At 48.3% G+C, this 19737-nt stretch overlaps 1 protein-coding gene across 1 annotated transcript in view; it reads left to right on the forward strand.

The window, feature by feature from the left end:
* The first annotated feature begins 259 nt into the window (after positions 1 to 259).
* Positions 260 to 19737, forward strand: part of LOC138279125 (vomeronasal type-2 receptor 26-like) — a 157389-nt gene continuing 137911 nt past the window's right edge. The window contains exon 1 of the mRNA XM_069219374.1: positions 260 to 471. Within this exon, the coding sequence (XP_069075475.1) occupies positions 260 to 471 (212 nt within the window). The remainder of the gene's footprint in view (positions 472 to 19737) is intronic.

Below are 19737 nucleotides of genomic sequence, written 5' to 3' on the forward strand. Positions count from 1 at the left end.
GCTTTTGGAAACCATAGAATGAAATGACACATGAGAGTTCAGTCTCTCCATCCATATGTAGATATGTGTGAGTCACCTGCATGTCTGTTTATCCAACTCACAGGATGTTGTTGAGAGCCCTCTTGGGCAGAGGTTGCGTCAAGAGTCATTGATGGTTTACCAGCAACAGAAGACACCAGCTCAGAACTCCTGCTGCCAAATCATGTCTGTGGAAACCACCCACAAAGAATGTTCTGATCACACCCTTGTTAAAGTCACAATGCGGTTTGCGTTTCTCTCCATGATCTTCCTTTGTGCTTCCTGTGAAGTTCATACTTACTCTGATGGCTGCACGCTGAGAAGCAGTGACAAACCATCCTACTACAAGGAGGGAGACCTCATGGTGGGAGGAATCGTACATATAAACACATTCAATGTTTATATCGGGGATGACTTATCAAGTTTTGATGGTCCACCATGGGTCTGTGGAGAGTAAGTACCCATTACTGATGTTCTCCATGACATTGAGACATTTTGTTTATTTTATTTAAAAATAGCAAATCAACAAAACAGCAGTAATATATAAACAATGTGAAGTTTGCAATAAAACATATGATCTTACTGAGGGTTTCTGTAGTTCAGGGCATCTCATCAACATCAAACCAAAATGTTTTTTGCACCAGCTAAAGTCTGATCTGAAAATACACCTGTGGTTTGAAAATCGGCCATGGCAACACAGTGTTGAGAAATTCAGATTTCTATAGCTCAGTCATGGGATGCTAAAGTTATTGTCAAGGTTAAGACAATCTCTCAATTTCACCAAATTAAAAGCAGTTTCTTTCTTAATCTAAACTGGGATCCAATTTAAGAAGGGGCAAAGGGCAGCAGATCGCACATATAACCCAGACATAATTCCTTGTATAATATATATTATGGGCTACTGTGTGGAAGGGAAATCAGTCACCACAAGCAAAAAGTGATTATCCACTGTTTGTATTTTTTAGATATTTGAATACCCCCAGATGTCTCTGCCATAAGAGAAAGCAAACACACAATTAGCTGTATATATCTTTAATAGGGCCTTTACTGGTTTCATACTCAGCCTGGCACTAAAACTTGCCAGTGTTTGTTTTTCAAGATTGTTAATGGGGGCCAGGAATCAGTGTGTTTGAAGAGCACCCCCAGATAACTAAATGAATCAACTCTAATAATGGCATCCTCTTTAATGTTGAACAATGTCATTTTGGTTGATCTAAGACCCAATACCATAGCATGGGGTTTTCCAAAGTTGATACTCAAATCAACACAGCATGTGTTGTATCCCCCAAAGTGGTTTCAGACAATAAGACCACATATTCAGTATACAGATGTGCTGGGATCGGCTGAGAACCACCATAGGGCATATCCCATCCTTCTGCTACTAAGGATGCCTCCAAGTGATGAAAACGTAGGGTAAATAGTAAAGGAGATAAAATACAATGTTGTCTAATGTCCCCTGCTGGTGTTAAAGGATTCAGCACAAAAGGCATCCTGTCTGTTTCACACTGATGCAGGTTTATATGTAGATTTCTTTAAAAAACAATATCTCATTCTACCCCTCGGGTAAGCATGATGTTCCAGAGTGTATCTCTTTTAACCTTATGAAAGGTGAATGTGAGATCCTTAAAGGCCATATGCAATGGCTACTGGTTAGCCATGTGTGTTTGTTATTTCTGGGGTGCACGTTTAGACCTTGGTACAGTGAGCTTAGGCTGGTCCTTAACCTGAAAGGATGTCCGAGATATTCTTCCACCTGTGCTGTTAAGATGTCCCTTCCTGCACCAAAACAATCCTGCCTGTAATACAGACACCCTTGCTCCATGGTGCAAGGATCCCTGCATTGGTGCTAGGGTGATTTCAGTGCACCAGCATAGAGGGAGAGCAGGAATGTACCATATCTTAGTAGAAAGTTGTCTTACTGTGTTGCGTTGTGTCAAATGTCTTTAAATCCACCCCATACTATTGAAAGGTCTCATTACACAGTAAAAACCTCTACAATGAAGTAGCTTACTCACATAATGACAACTGAGTGCTTTGAGGAAGTGACCTCTCTGTAAAGACCTCTTTACTCAGCAATACTTGAATCTAGGAGGCACATGAACTTATAGTTGTGCTTGTCTCAGAGGGAAGATTAGCATCTCCTTGAAGAATTCTGTACAAGGAAATGATTGTCCAGAGAAACAGCTTTTCCTCATAATGCAGCATGGTGAATGTGAGGACTTGGCCACTTTATACAATTGTATTTTGTAAGTCTGTGCCGCTTTTGCGTCAAAAAATGATGCAAATGCAGCGCTAAAAATATAATTATGGGCCTATGTGTTTTTAGTCAAAGTTTGAGATTTGCAAGGGCTTCTGGGTAGGATAAACTAATGAAATGTGCATTGTAGGGTTTTTTGAGGGACTCATATGTTCTTTAGATTCTCTGTACAGGATACAACCTGTGCATAGTGAGGTTTTGTGTTGGACTCGCCTGTCTGCAAACATGTAATTACAGGGTAAATGGCTGTGTGTGGAGGTACTGAGCTGGCTGCAACAATGTATGTTCAAGATGAAGACTGTACATACTATTGTTTTGTGGGGGACTGGCCTGTACTCAAACATGTTTGCGCCGGGCAAAGGCTGTGCATAGTAGGATTTAAGGTAGGAATGGCCTATCTGTAAATACCTCTTTACTGGATAATGGCAGCACATTGCAGGATGTGTTGGGAAACTAGACAGCCTGCATGAACCTATGTGAACTGTGAAAGCTGTGCATAGTAAGGTTTTGTGTGGAAATAGCCTATACTCAAAAACCTGCCTACAAAGGGAAAACTGTCTGTACTAGAATATATAGAGGTACATGGATGTCTGTAATATTTTCTGTGAAGGCTGTGCATTCCAGGGTGCACTTGAGGAACTGTCCTGTCTATAAACGCATGTATGCATGGCAAACTTTGACCACAGTAGGGTTTGAGGTGGGAATGGCCCGTCCTCAAATACCTCTGCAAAGGGCAGGGGATAGGGTCATTATAATTTGTTGTGGCGATGGCCTGTCTGCAAGAACCACTCAGCAGAGTTATAGCTGTGCATAGAAAGTTTTGGTGTTGAACTGCCCTATCTGCAAAGACCTGTGTTCTTGATGAAAGGAGTGTTGTTGAGGCAATAGGTTGTCTCCAATTAGCTCTGTGCAGGATGAAGACTGTACAGGGTGAATCCTATCCATTGTAGAGTTTGGTGAGGGATTGCTCTGTCCACTAGCCCATTTGTGCAGTGTTAAGGGTATGTATAGTACTTTTTTATATGAGCTGGCATCTTTTCAGAGACCTCTGTACAAAGTTGTGCGTAGTATGATTGGCTCAGTGACTGGATTGACCACAAGAAACTTTGCACAAGGCAAATTACTTGTGTTCTATGTTAGGCGGGGCTTGTCATATGAAATCACTTCTGAGCAGAGGAAAGTCTGCACATAGTGTGCTTTGACATTGGAATGGCCTTTCTACAGACAGGTTGCTACAGGGCAAAAGCTCTATGTAGTTGGTTTGGTTGAGGGATTGTTCTGTCTGCAAAAAAAACTGCAGAATGCTTAGCATGGTTTGATGTGGATCTGTCTCCAAGGACTGATATAGAGGAACAAAAGTGTGCATAGTAGGATTTAGTGGCAGAGTGGCTCGTCCACAAACAACTTTGTCCAGGGCAAAGACTTTGTGTAGAACACATTGGTAGGGTACTAAGCTGTCCACAAAGACCTCTGAGCTGAATACAAATTTTGCCTAATTTCATTTGTTGACGGACTAGGCTGACTCCTACAATCTCTCTGCAGAGTGAAGGCTGTGCAGGCTGAACACTATTCATTGCAGGTTAGGTGTGTGACTGTTAGAAGCAGCTCTTTGAGTGGTGAAGACTATGCATAGTTTGTTTTTTTGAGGCTTAGCCAAACCCTAAAGACATTTGTACAAGGTGAATGCTGTGCATAGTAGAACTGGCTGAAGGAATAGCCTGACTGCAAGAACCTTTGCTCTGGGTGAAGCCTCGGGACCATATTTATAACAGAGTTATGCCTTGCTCCATGCAAAGGAGTGCAAGGACAACATAACACTAACTTCAGATTGATCAAGCCACGCAAAGCGACCTTGTCTGTCCCTGCAAAACTTGATAAATCTGAAGTAATGCAAGGCTCCACAAATTGATAACTGGTTCCCAACGCATCCAGCCATGGATCATAGTGCAGTTCCAGAAGTTCAATTAGAGGTTAGCTTGGGACTGCATCAAAATGCTTCACCTTGCCAAGTGAGGTGTGATGAGGTTAAATATCTTCATATCTCTTCATTCTTTCCTCTTCTACATGTAGTGCATTGTGCAGCATACAGAGAAAGAGGCAAATGCCTCTTAGGGTTCATTTTCTGCAAGAGGGTGTCCCTTTTTTCGCAAAAACAAAATTGCCTGCAACGCAGGCACCCTTGCACCATGACTCAAGTGTGCCTGCTTTGCTACTAGGCAGCCAAAAGTGTGCCAGCACAATGAAAGGACAGGAATGCACCATCTGATGTTACATATAGAGCAGATCTACCCTTTCCTTTTCACACAGCAAGGTCCCTTGCTGTGTTGTGCTGTGTTAAAGTATGAAAGATCTGGGATCAGTGTTCAAGTACTTGGTGGGAAACGTGTGTGCTTGGAATCATCTCTGTGCAGGGCAATACCTGCTTGTAGTACTAGTGTTATGTGGGAATGACCTGTCCACAAACACATTTTTGCAGGGCGAAGGCTGTGCATAGTATGGTACGGAGTGAGACTAGCCTGTCTGCAAGGACCTCTATCCAAGGGAAAGGCTGTGAGCAGTAGGAGTTACTAAGGTATTGACCTATCTTCAGACAACTTTTTATACAGCAAAGGAAGTCCACAAAGACACTGTTTTTTGTTGGATTGGCCTCTCTACAAAGGCCACTGTGCAGGGAAAAGGCTTTGGCCTTTAGAGTTTGTTAGAGAATTAGATTATCTTTGAATAGCTCTGTTCGAGGCAACAATTATTTGGATTAGCTGCTTCCTCACAAAATGGGGTTAATTTTTTTAAGTACCAGATTTATCTGTTGCAAGCTGTATACAGGCACTATAAAGGGAGGACTAAAACATATATGGGGATTTGTGTTTCTCAAAGGCTTGGCCTCTCCTCGAAAGGTTGTGAACAAGAATACGACTTTTGTAGCTTTGTCACATAAGATGCCTTGAGTATCTGGCTCTAATGAGCCCAAATATAATTTAAAACAGTAAGGTAGAGGCTTTTGTATGTAAGCATGAAATAACACTGGACCATTATATTAATATCACAACTTCCATCTGAAATTAATTTACTCTTAAGAAAACTTTTCAATCCCTTAAAACATACAATAAATGCACTCATTTACCACTAATATAAGCACACGTTAACACTTTAACATCTACACCATTCACCTATAATCTTTAACACCTTTCATATGCTAAGTATTATAAAAACAAATTCCTGGCAATAACCTGGTGTATAAAAGTTCAATGAGTTAGATAGATAGGTGCAGAATTCAAATATATCTGACTAAAATTTCAAATAACTTACATTGTTTGACACCAACAATAACCATAACCAGAACAGTAATATAATACTAGTTTAATAAATATTGGGCCTGATTTAGAGTTTGGCAGAGGGGCTTCTCCATCACAACCACTGCACATATCCTGTTTGCCATTTTGCAAGGTCCATCGGCTGTACTGGAATTGTAATGAGGTGGACGGGATATCCTGCGCATTTGTGATGACGTAACCTCCTCTGCCAAACTCTAAATCAGGCCCATTATCATCTAAAGACCATTGTAATATTTACAATTTAACTTATATTTCTTGCAGTTGGGTTCTGGTGGTTCAGTTTACTCAGATGTCTTTGTTCTTCTCCTCCCCCAGCTTTTGACTTTTAAGTGAGGATGAGTCTCACTACATGTGTTTCACACGACAAAAGGATTGCATGTGTTTACCACCAGTGTGTGCCTTTTAACATAAGGCTGATGTGGTGCATCAAGGGTAAGGGTCCCTTGACAGGTGTGCACAAGTCTGTGGGTTGCACGTTGGAGCGTACGGTCCTGCACAGCCAACAAACTGAGCACAGGCAACTTGCCAAGTGAGGGCGCTGCTGGATTAGGTATTGATGTTGAGTATGTCTTATAATATTAATGTACACTAATAGGGAAAGTCAATGTGAGTTACTGTTTTGTCTGTAGGGGCACCTAATTATTACATCGATAGAAAACTTCCCTAGGGTGCAGTTTTGCTTTCCTTTGGATTATAGAGACAAGCAAAGTATGAAAATGGGGTTTAACCTGTTGTGGAGAATGCACTTCAGAGTTTTCGGGGTTGGAGTGTTGTTGTGGGTGGGTTGTGCTTGTTCCAAGGTCTTGGTGGTGCTGTAAGTTAGGCGGCAGCGGAGGCAGCTGAAAGGACCGTGGGTGTTAGCTGATGATGCTTGCTTGCAGTTGTTATTGGGTCAGTGAGATGAGTGCTGCTGATATGTGGAAGCGGTGGGTGGCAGGACCAGGGGTCCTGGCGCTGGTCGTGTTTGGGTCATGGACAGGCCCAGACAGGCTTGCCTTAGGCATGCCAGTGGTGCACCTGTTGCGCGCATTCGCTATATGGTCATGCAGCGGCCGCCATTAAGTAGGGAGGGGGAGGAGAGGACAGCTGGGAGGCGGGAGCAGGAAACGGTGCAAAAAAAGGGGCAGAGCAATGGGGGCAGCAGCGCTGGAAGAGGGAATTAGAGAGGGGGGGTGGGCTGCAGAGGCAGCAGCAGCAGTAAGTAGGAACAGGAGAGAGGAGGGGGGCAGGGCCGCAGGGCCGCAGGGGCAGCAGCAGCAGGGAGAGAGGGGGAAGAGCATGAGAAATGTGTTAAACAGCGGAGTGAGGGAAAAAAACAAGGCAAAAAGAGAGAAAGCGCAGAAAGTGAAAGGCACAAAAGAACAGCACATAAAGAATAAATATGAGGATGTCCAGCCTCCTACAGAGGAGAAAAGAGAAAAGAGGCAGAGGGCAGCCTAGCAGAGGAGCAGAGCTCTCCCACTAGACACCAGGGATGAGTCGCCTTGTAGAAGCCTGCGGTTAAAGGAGGGCCTCGGACTACTGACAGAGATCAGAGTTCAGGGAACAGAATGCTTCCCTTGCCGGTGGAGCTATGCTATCACTGACCAGGTCACTGACATAATTTTAACTCTTTCTTCCTACCTTGGGGATTAGGTTTGGGTACCAACATCACTGGACTGACCCAGGGAAAAGCAGAGGGTTCAATTGTCACTAGTTCCAACATCTACTTAAACCTAATGTTGCCTCTAAGGTAAGCTGTCACCAGTGTCATTGTCATGAACATATCAAGTGGTGAGTCCAGGGGTCAAGGAGAAGAGCCCAGCAAAATGCTCCAACACATGTGTTTGCCATCTTTTTGCTGCTGGTCTGTCAGCTTGGGAGAGAGTACAACTCCCTACACTGATCCATCTTGCACATTGGTAGAGAGGAGCTATGGCAGAGGTTCACTCTCCTCCGATCTTCCCTCATCAGTGACCATCAATATGGTCATGTCTGTTCTGTCTTGGTGTGGCTAAGGACTGTTAACATTTAGGACCTGACAGGGGATTCATGAGGTTGACCTCCTGGTCAACATCTGTTGCCCTCCCTAGCTCATCTGGCTGCTGCTGTTGCCTCTGCTTTTAGCCTGGGACGAACTGAGAGTCTCCTGACTCTCAGTTCGAGGCCCTCCTCCACCTGTAGTCTTGTCCCTGTGCCTCATCCCTTGCAGGAACTGCAACATCATCACCAGCCTCAACAAGCTGAAGGTAGTCTCTGCACACAAAGATACCAAGAGCCTCCACAACTCCATCAACCGCCTGCTCCTGAACATCCCCTTCCTCCACAAACATGCCACCGAACTCTGGGATTTGATCGACACCACCCAACCGGACATCGCCTTCCTTACCAAGACCTGGACCAACCCTCCTCGGAACCAGACATCGCCATCGCTATTCCCAATCGATACAGCATCCTAAGGAGGGACCGGTCCTCCCCCCTGGGCGGAGGACTCGCCATCGTACACAAGTCGTCATTACGTGTCAAGGCTGTCCCAGAAGAACAATGCTTCTCTCCCTGGTCCACTCCAACTGCAGCACCCTGATGTACAGGCCACCTGGCCCCCTCCCATCTTTCATTGACGACATCGTAGACATCACTACCCCCCTAGGCCCTGGCGTTAGTCGACTACCTCCTTCTCGGTGACCTAAATTTCTACCTCGAGGACGACACCGACCCAAACACCACTGCTCTACTCAACAACCTAGCCACCCTCTGCCTCAGACAGCTGATCTCTGTACCCACACACATAACAGGACACACACTGGACCCCATCTTCACCTCAAGCAACCGGATCACCATCGAGACCATCTCCACCCCAGACTGGACTGACCACCGCTGCATACACTTCACAATCACCGCACCCAGCAGCCACACCTGCACCCCCAGAACCCCTCACAGTAAATGGAATGAAATCACCAATGAGCAACTCACCTCATCGCTCACCAAATCCCTCCCTCCTCCCTTTGACGACACCAACACAGCAGCGCACAATCTCAACGCATGGATCACCAAATGTGCTGACACTCTAGCCCCCTCCTGCTGACATCGGCCAAACACGTGCCTAAGAAAGTGAAGACCTCACCTCATTCCGAGCCACAACCGCTGCCCACCGACGAAAAATCAAGAACTCAAGGAAGGATGCACTCTGGGAGAGCATCAACTCACCCACACAGAACTCTAAGGAACACTTCTCGGTCATTAATTAGTTCACCAGCATCCCCCATCATAAGACCTCTGCAACAAATTCCCCACCTTTTTCCACCACAAGATCCAGGACATCTATGACAGTCTCTCCCGGAAAATCCTGGCACAGGAACCTGTGACACTACCCATACCCCCAGAATCTTCCCAGACCATCCACAGCTGGTCCACACTCACCACAGAGGAAACAGTCAGCATCATGAACAGCAGCCACTTCGGAGCACCTACAGACCCCTGCCCCTACCACATATAAATCGGAGTTAGCACATTTATCGCCCCCGAGCTCCGGAAGACAATCAACTGCTCATCAACACTGGCACCTTCATTGAGGACTGGAAACACGCTGAAATACGCCCTCTCCTGAAGAAACCGTCGACTGACCCATCAGAAGAATTTCCGGCCCACTCCGCTGCTATCCTACCCCGCCAAAATCCCAGAGAGAGCAATCAACGCACAACTATGCAATTTCATTCATACCACCAACTCTCTGGACAGCTCCCAGTCTGGCTTCTGCAGCAAGCACAGCACGGAGACAGCATCCTGGCAGCCACTGACGACTTTCGATTACTCCTAGACCGCGGCCACACTGCAGCGCTCATACTCCTCGATCTCCTAGCATCTTTCGACACGGTCTCCCACATCACTCTGCGAACCGGACTCCACGACATAGGAATCCACGGAAAAGCCCTGGAATGGATCCACTCCTTCCTCTCCAGGAGGACGCAGAGGGTCAGACTCCCGCCCTACATTTCCAGACCCACAGGAGTCAACTGCGGAATACCCCAAGGTCCTCACTGAGTGCTACACAGTTCAACGTATTCATGGCCTCTCTCGCTGCCATCATCAGAAGCCACAGTATGAACATCGGGTCATATGCCGATGACACACAACTCACCATTTCCCTCTCCAAAGAACCGGACACAACCCGAAGAAACTTCCACTCAGGAATGAAAGCCATCGCCACCTAGATGACAGGAATCTGCCTCAAGCTCAACTCCAACAAGACTGAGCTCATCATCTTCAGAAATCCCACCTCAGCTTGGGATGACTGCTGATGGCCCACATCCATCAGCGCCCCCCCTGCATCGACTGAGCATGCCCGGAACCTACGAATCATCCTCGATTCCTCCCTATCCATGACCCGCCAGGTAAACTCAGTTGCATCCTCCTGCTGGCACGCTCTCCGCAAACTTTGGAGGTTCTTCAGATGGATCCCAGCAGACTGTCGCAGGACAGTCACCCACGCCTCAATCACTAGGAAGCTCGAATATGACAACGCCCTCTTTTCCAGCACCTAAACTAGAAACATCAAAAAACTACAACTCATCCAGAACGACGCCGCTACACTCAGTCTGGACCTCCCTCGCGGAGAACACATCTCCCAAAACTTGAGGATCCTCCGCTGACTACCGTTGAGAAGTTTAAGTTACTCCCCCACATGTACAAGGCAATTCACAATGCAGGACAAGCCTACTTTAACCACCGCCGCTCCTTCCACACCCCCGCCAGATCCCTCCACTCTGCCCAGATGTCCCTGGCCACCATGCCTCGCATCCGCAAAACTACCTGCGGAGGATGATCCTTCACCTACATTGCAGCAAAGAGCTGGAACGACCTCCCCCTGCACCTCAGACAAAGCCCGTCGCTCAGCATCATCAGGTAGAACTTCAAGATGTGGCTCTTCAGATGAGGCACTTTCTATCCCCCCAGCGCCTTGATACCCTCATGGATGAGTAGCCGCGCTGTACAAAAACTGATTGAAGGTCCACCATGTAGTGAACCCCACCCTTTATTTCCAGAATTGGGTAGGACCCAGTCCATTTCTCGTGGAGGGCCCTAAGAGCAACAGGCTCCAACACTCGCACCAACTGACCTGGATGGTACTCAGAGCTATTTACTGGCCTCCAGGTTGCAGCTTGCCGTCTTTATGTACTCTGCATGCAACACTGCAAGCCTAGCACATGTTCAAGCATATTCTGCTTGGACTCTTTGAGATGTTTCTCCTATGACTCTTTCACCAAGCATAATGGGCCTCTTACAAGGTGCCCTAGCAGTAACTCAAAGGAGCTGAAGTCCTATGCAAATAGCAGACATTGGAGGAGAACATCCCATCTGCTCCTGAGTTTGTCAGACGAACGTGTAATCATGCCCTTCAGGATCATGCTAAATCTTTACACTAGACCATTTGTCTGGGGATGATACGGGGGGTAAACTTGTACATTCATCCCACATCACCTTCAAATATGCAGACATAAAATTTGTGTCCCTCTCTGAAACCAGCTCATTTCGGATACCCACCCTGGTAAACACACCAAATAGGGTTCTAACCACTGTAAGGCAATGACTGTTCTGAGGGGTATTGCTTCTTGATACCTGCTGGCATAGTTCACTTCCACCAAAATGTATCTGAGGTAATGGTGGGTCTAGAGAACCAATAAATTAAATTCCCACATTCTCAAAGGGAGTCCCACTCACTGGCAGCTGTTTGTGATTGCCCCCTGTCTTGCCCCTGGCCTGACAGGTGACAGGAGCAACAGAACTCCTTCACTTTGGCAGACATGTTGGGCAAATAGAAATGGTTGACAAGCTTATTCCTGGTCTTGGCTTGCCCCAACTGTCCTGCCAAGGAGATGTAATAGTTTAAGGAGAGGAGGAAACTTCACACTTCTGGGAGGCCACCACTCTCCTGGTTGCCCCTGGTTTGGGGTCCCTTGCCTCAGTATAGAGAACTCCACCCTCCCAGTAGGCACTGTGGAATTCACTCACATCATCTTGCTCTCTTTGTGCCTGGCACAAGTCTATCCTGGTGGGTCCACTGGCTCCCTGTAACTCTGTCAGGTCAGGCAGACCTTGCAGGGGTGGAGTCTCTAACACAGAGGTCAGATCTTCCCCATCATGATTGGATTCCTCCTGCACCTCATGAGTTTCTTTGGCTGGCTCACCAGACCATTTCTCTTTCTTCTGGAGCTTGGTCAATTGTTCTATAGTCCAAGTGTCCTGTATTTCCTTGTTGTGCAGCTTGTGACCTGGTCACAGCACATATATGCTCAGGAAAGTCTGCATCTGCGCATGGACCTTTCTTTCCACCTCTGACTATTCAGATGCTTCAAAATCAATTCCTAGTAGACACTCTACTGGGAAGGCAGGAGACACAACTAACTTCCAAAGGATCTGCCACACCTCCCCATTCAAAGCTCATCATAGCCATTGAATGGACCTTGGCTCTGCTGTCTGCATAAGGTATCTTGTGGAATACACCAGGTCGGATCTGCCCTGGAGAACCCAATTTGCCCATAACCATCAGAACTCAGAACCTCAACCACAGTCATGTTGATCTTAGGTCTCTGCCTGTACTTCCCTACAGTTGGAGGTAAGGCAGTGAGGGCTGCAACATCTACCCACATACAGACACTAAGGTAACCTCTATATATCCTGACCCCATCTTTGGGCCAACTTCCACCCCACACCTGTATTAGCAATCCCCTGGGACTGCATCAATAGGGGGCTACTTGTTGCAGACGTCATCTCCTCATTTGTGTCCTGGATTCAAGCAGTCAAAACACTTCCCAATGAAGGGTCAAATAACTTTCCTGCCTTAGGAGGATCAAAGTGATTTCTCTGATACACCCTCCCCTTATACGTGGACTGGCTTGAGCCTCTCCTCCTTGTGAAGATTTGTGTGGATCTTGAGAGGACTTTTTTGACTTTTTATCATCTTTCCCCAGGGCTTTTCTCTGGAATATCTTGTCTTCCCTTCTTCTGATCAATCCCCTGATGTTTATCAGAAACCGTGGTTCTCAACCGAGCATCAGCTATCTCTTCAAGGTCACTGGGACTAGACAACTTAGAGTCAACCAAATACCAGCATAACTTCTTGGAGGTACAATTACTCAAGATGTGTTCCTTCTTGATTAAATTGAATAGCCCCTCATAAGTACTTACTTTGTTACCCTATAACCTAAACTGAGACCAAACTTCTTGATGAGATGTATCTTCATGTGAGTTTAAGACTCTGCCTCATATTCTTCTAGGGTCAGGAGCATCTCTTTCCCAGACACTACATCAGTTCTCACAAAAGTACTGAGGTCTAACCCTTCACATCCTGAGAACCCTCACAAAGACTGTCAGCCACATATTGATGTCATCACCCTCCTGGTATTTTTGGTCAATCCCCTTGGGAAGCCTGGAGTCAAGTACACCAACCCAGGACACCAACCATGGACCACTCAAACTCTACTTTGCTGCCACCATCTCTCTCTTGCCCAATTCTTCTTCTCTAGAACACGTCTCTGCCTCTAAAGCTATGTAGTATACTGTGCCTCAAGTTCTTTTTCTCTGAGGGACAGTCCTTCCTCTCCTGTGGGAAGTCCTCTTCTCCACCAAGATCTAGTCAGGCCCCTGGTCAAAGTGTTGATGGATAACCTCACTCCCTTCTCCTCAGTTAGATTTAAGGGTTCCTCCTCCCCTGGGTGGCTGAAAGAGTCATCATCCCCCTCTTCTCCCATGTCTGGAGCCTCCTCTGTACCTACCTGCTGGGCCTCTGCCGGGCTTTCAGGGACTTAGCCTGCTCTGACTTTCTCAGGTTAGTAGCTACCGGTAATCCCCTGTCCTTATACAACTCCCTAAGCTGAACTAGAGTGAGTGTGGGCAGGCTAGCCAGATCAAGCTCCCTGGTATCCCTGAGTTTTGGGTCACACAAATAAAAACTTTACAAAAATTGGGTCAGTAATATAGAACAATAAGTAAAATGAACTAATTGAAATTAGTACAAATTAAAAATCAAAAACTATTTTTGCACTAGGACAATTTAGAGGATTTAAGTTGCTTCACTTAATGCTGTTGTGTAGCCATTTTAGCTATAGGTCCATGCACATTATTTTAACACACTAGGCCAAGCAGCTGTGCACTCTAACCTAGATATATTTTATTTGGCTTTATTTTATTATTGTTATAATAGCCACTTTTATGGTCTTGTTTTATTTTCTGTTTATCTAGCTGTTTTGCCTAAACCAGAACTCTGTTCTCAAACAAAACATTCTTGCTCACTCTGTACTTTTTCCAAGGCTACAGCAAGGTACATTGCCGGTGAACGTAGTATAAGTTTAGTCTCCGACATTCATAGAAAACATCTGTATGTAGGGACATTTTCTCAGAACATTAGCTGTTTTATTATAAAAACACATTCCTGTCCCTTACACGTTAGAGGGAGATTCCAGCCAGAGAACCACGACCATATGCTGACTGGTTCACTACAGATGCTAACGCAGACTACAGGCCTTTGCTCAGGTATGGGGGAATGATGTCTTCCCAGGGGAACCTGAAGGGCAGATTTAGAGCTTAACACGCTGTACTCTATTGAAACTTAGGTAGGAATTAGTCTATTGATTGTAGGGACAATATCGTAGCGTTATTTTTATGCCTTACTCTTTTTGTCACAATTTTTATCTTGTTATGTTGTGTTGTCCTGGTTATTGCAGCTCACGCTTTGCTATCTAAGATGAAGTCGCTTCATCAAAATCATTATTGAAACATATATGGGGTCATTACAACATTGGCGGTAAAAGCCGCTTACCGCCGTGCAGAAGACCGCCAATACACCACCGCACCCGCGGAATTCCACCACAGCTATTATGACGCACATTTCGGAATCTGCTGAAATTCAGTCACCCACACAAGTCCGCCACACCAAAGGTCAGTGTTAAAATGGCGAAAACAAAACCTCCACCTCCACGCCAACAGAAACACGCCCATGCTATCACGACCCACGAATCCACGCGGCGGTCTTTCAACCGCGGTATTCCATTGGCGGTACACATCGCCGCGCTCAAAATACACACACATCTCCAAAACACCGCCACATTGGACAATTCAAAATACACACACCTGATACACATACATACAACACTCCCACACACCCAACACAATATAAAACACACACCCACATCACCCACAAACCCCTACGACCAGAAATTCTACACTCATCACCACATACACCACCTAACACATCACACACACCACCCCATGGCACGCCAAAGACACCCCCGCTTTTCCGAAGAGGAGCTCAGGGTCATGGTGGGGGAAATCGTACGGGTTGAGCCACAGCTATTTGGCTCACAGGTGCAGCATACCTCCATAGCCAGAAAGATGGAGCTATGGCGCAGAATAGTCGACAGGGTCAACGCAGTGGGACAACACCCAAGAAATCGGGAGGACATCAGGAAAAGGTGGAACGACCTACGGGGGAAGGTGCGTTCAGCGGTCTCCAGGCAGAACATCGCGGTACAGTGGACTGGCGGCGAACTGGCGGCCGACCCCCACCTCCCCCTCACAACTAACAACATGGGAGGAGAAAGTCCTGACCATCATGCATCCAGAGGGCCTCGGAGGAGTCGGTGGAGGAATGGACACTGGTAAGTCAAATCTTAACTATCATATCCCCCACCCTACCTGCATGCTATCACAAACCCCCACCCTCACCCCCTCACCCATCACTCAAACTCCTCACTAATGTACTAATAACACAAACCACACATCCCAACCCCAAGCCCTGCATGACACAACTAAGCATGGTCACCACTCACCAAAGCATGCTCACTGCACATACCCAGAACAACCCCCTAACCATCATCACACAAGTCCCCACACAGGAATGCTAGCACTGGGGTACACAAACACCCACCCATTGCACACCATGACACACACACATGCAATAATTATGCTCTTATGCCCCTGCAGGATCACGAAGGACCGTCACCACACCGGAGGGTCCAGACATCTCCACTCCACCCACAGAAGAGGCCCACAGTGACGATAGCAGCTCTGCCCTACTGGAGCCTGATGTCCAGCCCGGACCATCGTGGGCCTCGGGACAGTCGGTTCCCCTTGCACAGGCACAGCCCAACACTGACCTTCCACCCTCTGGTAACACCAGCACAGCACCCACCCAGCGGGCCCAAACCTCCGTACCCAGGACAGGTCAATCAGCTGTGTGTCCACCACTACAGGGAACCCAGGATAACCCACCACCCCAACAACAACAGGGACCTGGGGGCAGTGGTAGTGGGCACACGGTCCAGGGGACGGAGGCACAGGAACACAGGGGAACTGGGAGGGCTGCTATGCGACAGGGGGCGGACAGGCCAAGGGAACCCACTCTCCACGAGGCCCTATCCTCCATCATGGGAGCATGCCACCACTCCCAGGAGACGATGGCGACGGTCCTGGTCAAATTTCAGGAGACCCAGCTCCTGCAGGAGGAACAGTATTTGGGCTTGGGCACCATGGTAGGGGTGCTGAAGGACATACAGCAGACCTTGAGGGACACCGTGGCACTCCAAGGGGCCCCTGACACTAGCCAGGACGATGAACTGCCCACCACCTCCGCCGGCGCTTGTGGACAGGACGCCCCGCCACAGGACCACCACACCAGCACCCCACCCCCTGCAGACGGACAACCACCCCGCAAGCGGTCCCTGAGATCCAGGAACAGGACAGAGCAAGATGGCAAGACCCCCGCCAAGAAATGAGACCACCCTGATTGTCCCCCCACTTTGTTACCCTGTCCATACTTTAACTGCCCAAGCTCCACTTCCTATGCCCAGATGGGCAGTGCACCTGTGAGACTAATACACTGGACTCTGCCATGGACATTCCTCCACCATCACCCATCACCATTTAACTACCCCCCTCCATTTTTTAGCACTTAAATATACACCCTTGAACCACAAAACATTCTGGAGTCAGTCTATGATTTTGTAAAATGTATTATCAATGACAGTGTCAAAATGCTTTTTTAGTTGGTAAGGCAACATACCAATGTCACACATCACAAGTCCTTGAAGGATGCATGCAGATGACACATGTTGGTAAACACACCTGTGAAACCGTAATGGAAAGGAACAACTCAGTTACCAAATAATCCCAGTAAATAACACACAGGATAGAGTAAGAAGTGTGAAGATTAATGTAATGATATGAATGAAAATGTTCTCACCTGTGTGTCACTGGAAATATTGCTGTATGACTGACTCCCTGTTGTCGTTGTCTTCTTCCTCAGCTTCCTCCTCATCACTGTCCACAGGCTCACAGGCTCCACAGCTGCCACAACACTGTCATCTGGACCATCCTCCTGCAGAAAAGGCACCTGGCGTCACAAAGCAGGATTGTGAAGCATAGAGCAGGCGATGATGATCTGGCACACCTTCTTCGGTGAGTAGAATAGGGAATCACCTGTCATATGGAGGCACCTGAACCTGGCCTTCAGGAGGCCGAAGGTGCATTCGATCACCCTCCTAGTCCGCCCATGGGCCTCATTGTAGCGTTCCTCTGCCCTGGTCCTGGGAGTCCTCACTGGGGTCAATAGCCAAGACAGGTTGGGGTAACCAGAGTTCCCTAATAGCCACACACGGTGCCTCTGGAGTTGACCCATCATATCAGGGATACTGCTATTTCGCAGGATGTAGGCGTCATGCACTGAGCCAGGGAACATAGCATTTACCTGGGAGATGTACTGGTCTGCCAAACAGACCATCTGTACATTCATGGAATGATAACTCTTCCGGTTCCTGTACACCTGTTCACTCCTGTGGGGGGGGGGCCAGAGCTACATGGATCCCATCAATAGCACCTATGACGTTGGGGATATATCCAAGGGCATTCAAGTCACCTTTCACTGTAGCCAAATCTTCAACCTCAGGGAAAATGATGTATCTCCTTACGTGTTTCAGCAGGGCAGACAACACTCTGGACAGCACGTTGGAAAACATAGGCTGGGACATCCCTGATGTCATGGCCACTGTTGTCTGAAAAGACCCACTAGCAAGAAAATGGAGCACTGACAGCACCTGCACATCAGGGGGGATTCCAGTGGGATGGCGGATTGGTGACATCAGGTCTGGCTCCAACTGGGTACATAGTTCCCGGATTGTGACACGGTCAAACCTGTAGGTGACGATTAAATGTCGCTCTTCCATTGTCAACAGGTCCACCAGCGGTCGGTACACCGGAGGATTCCACCATCTTCTCAAATGTCCCAGCTGACGGCGCCTAGGAAGGACAACAGCGAGGATCGAGTCAACTATTTTCCAGGTATGTACCCACAGTTACACAGAACACAACACCAAACACAAAACCCTTCCTGTATGTGTGTTGAGTGTAGGCCTAGCTATGTGTGACGCCCTGAAATGGCGGCTGCCTGACCTCTAAACTGGGACAATGGGATTGTGGGGTAACTGCATTGGCGTTGCACACTGTCGCGGTAGGCGGTCGTAGACCGTGGCACAATGCTGCATTGGTTAACATTGGACCCTATGGGTCCCAGGAGCCAATGAGGAAGTGCGCCGGCGGTGATGATATGCACCCCTGCGGACGTCACCGCTGCGGATGTCACTGCCATTTTCTATCTGTTCAATCACGAGATACCTGATCTTCGACAGAAGAGGACCTACACTGCAAGTGCTGCTGTGACCTTGGTCTGGAAGCGACGATGGCTGCTGCGTCTGGGGAAAGGGCCCCTGCCTTCACTGCTCAGGAGTTGGAGAAACTAGTAGACGGGGTCCTCCCCCAGTACACGGTACTCTACGGTCCTCCAGACCAACAGGTTAGTACACAGGGAGCACGTTGTATGGGCTAGGCCTGGGTGGAGAGGGCTGGTTGGAAGAGGGAAGGGGGCAGAGTTCAGGGAACATTAATGCATGTGAATGAATGTGCCACATGGCTAGGATAGGGAGGGGGGCCATGCACATTGACGGTGCGGTTGTTAATGACTTCTCTTCTTCCCTTGTGCATGTCATGTAGGTCAGCGCCCACCAGAAGAAGGACATTTGGCGTGCCATCGCCAAGGACGTCCGTACCCTGGGTGTCCAACAGAGACGGGGCACCCACTGCCGTAAACGATGGGAGGACATTCGCCGCTGGAGCAAGAAGACGGTGGAGGCTCAGCTGGGGATGGCCTCCCAACGTGGGAGGGGTGCCCGTCGCCCCATGACCCCCCTGATGTTCAGGATCCTGGCGGTGGCCTACCCTGAGTTGGATGGGCGCTTGAGGGCATCACAACAGACACAAGGGGGTGGGTACACTATCATTCAGCGGAATTTGCGTGCAGTGGAGGGGTCTGGGTGGGAGAGGAGGCCTGTGGGTGTACCTAGGCCAGGCAGAAATAGATAGACTAGGCCCCTCCGTAATGCATGTGGCACCCTACCCCACCGCAGTAGAGTGCCAAGTACAGGTATAGATGCCCCTGTGGCATCCATGTGTGTAGATGTCCACCATAGCCATGTAGGCCAGATCCCAGGAATTGCATCTGTAGAGGGAAGGAGCACGGCGTAGTGCAGGTGGCTGCTGTGTCTGTATTGTCCGCTAATGGTCGCGGTATGCCATGCACTCAACCTGTCTTTCTTCTGTCTCACTCCCCTTTTTGTGCTCTCCCTGTTCTTTTGTTCATCAGCATCATGAGGCGGAGGTACAGTGGCATCGGAGCACGAGGGAGCTGCATCCCACATGGCCATGGAGGGCCACACCACGGACTCAGAATGCACCAGTGGGACGGAGGGCGAGGGGAGCTTCACGTCGGCCACCGGATCACCAACCAGCGACACGGACTCGTCCGCCGATGGGAGCTCCCTTGTGGTGGCGGCACCATCTGTGCGCCCCACTTCTACAGGTACAGCCACCACCTCCCCTACCAGCACCGCCCTCCCAGCAGCCTCTCAGCGTTCGCCCCGTGCCCGTTCACCCAGGAGGGTGGGCATCACCTTCGCCCCAGGCACCTCAGGCCCTGCCCCAGTCACCCCTGCTGCCCTCAGTAAGGAGGCCATTGACCTCCTCAGGTCACTTACTGTTGGGCAGTCTACCATTGTGAATGCCATCCAGGGTGTAGAAAGGGAGTTGCAACACGGTAATGCATTCCTG

The sequence above is a fragment of the Pleurodeles waltl genome, chromosome 2_2 (assembly GCF_031143425.1).
Source record: "Pleurodeles waltl isolate 20211129_DDA chromosome 2_2, aPleWal1.hap1.20221129, whole genome shotgun sequence".
Taxonomy (NCBI): domain Eukaryota; kingdom Metazoa; phylum Chordata; class Amphibia; order Caudata; family Salamandridae; genus Pleurodeles; species Pleurodeles waltl.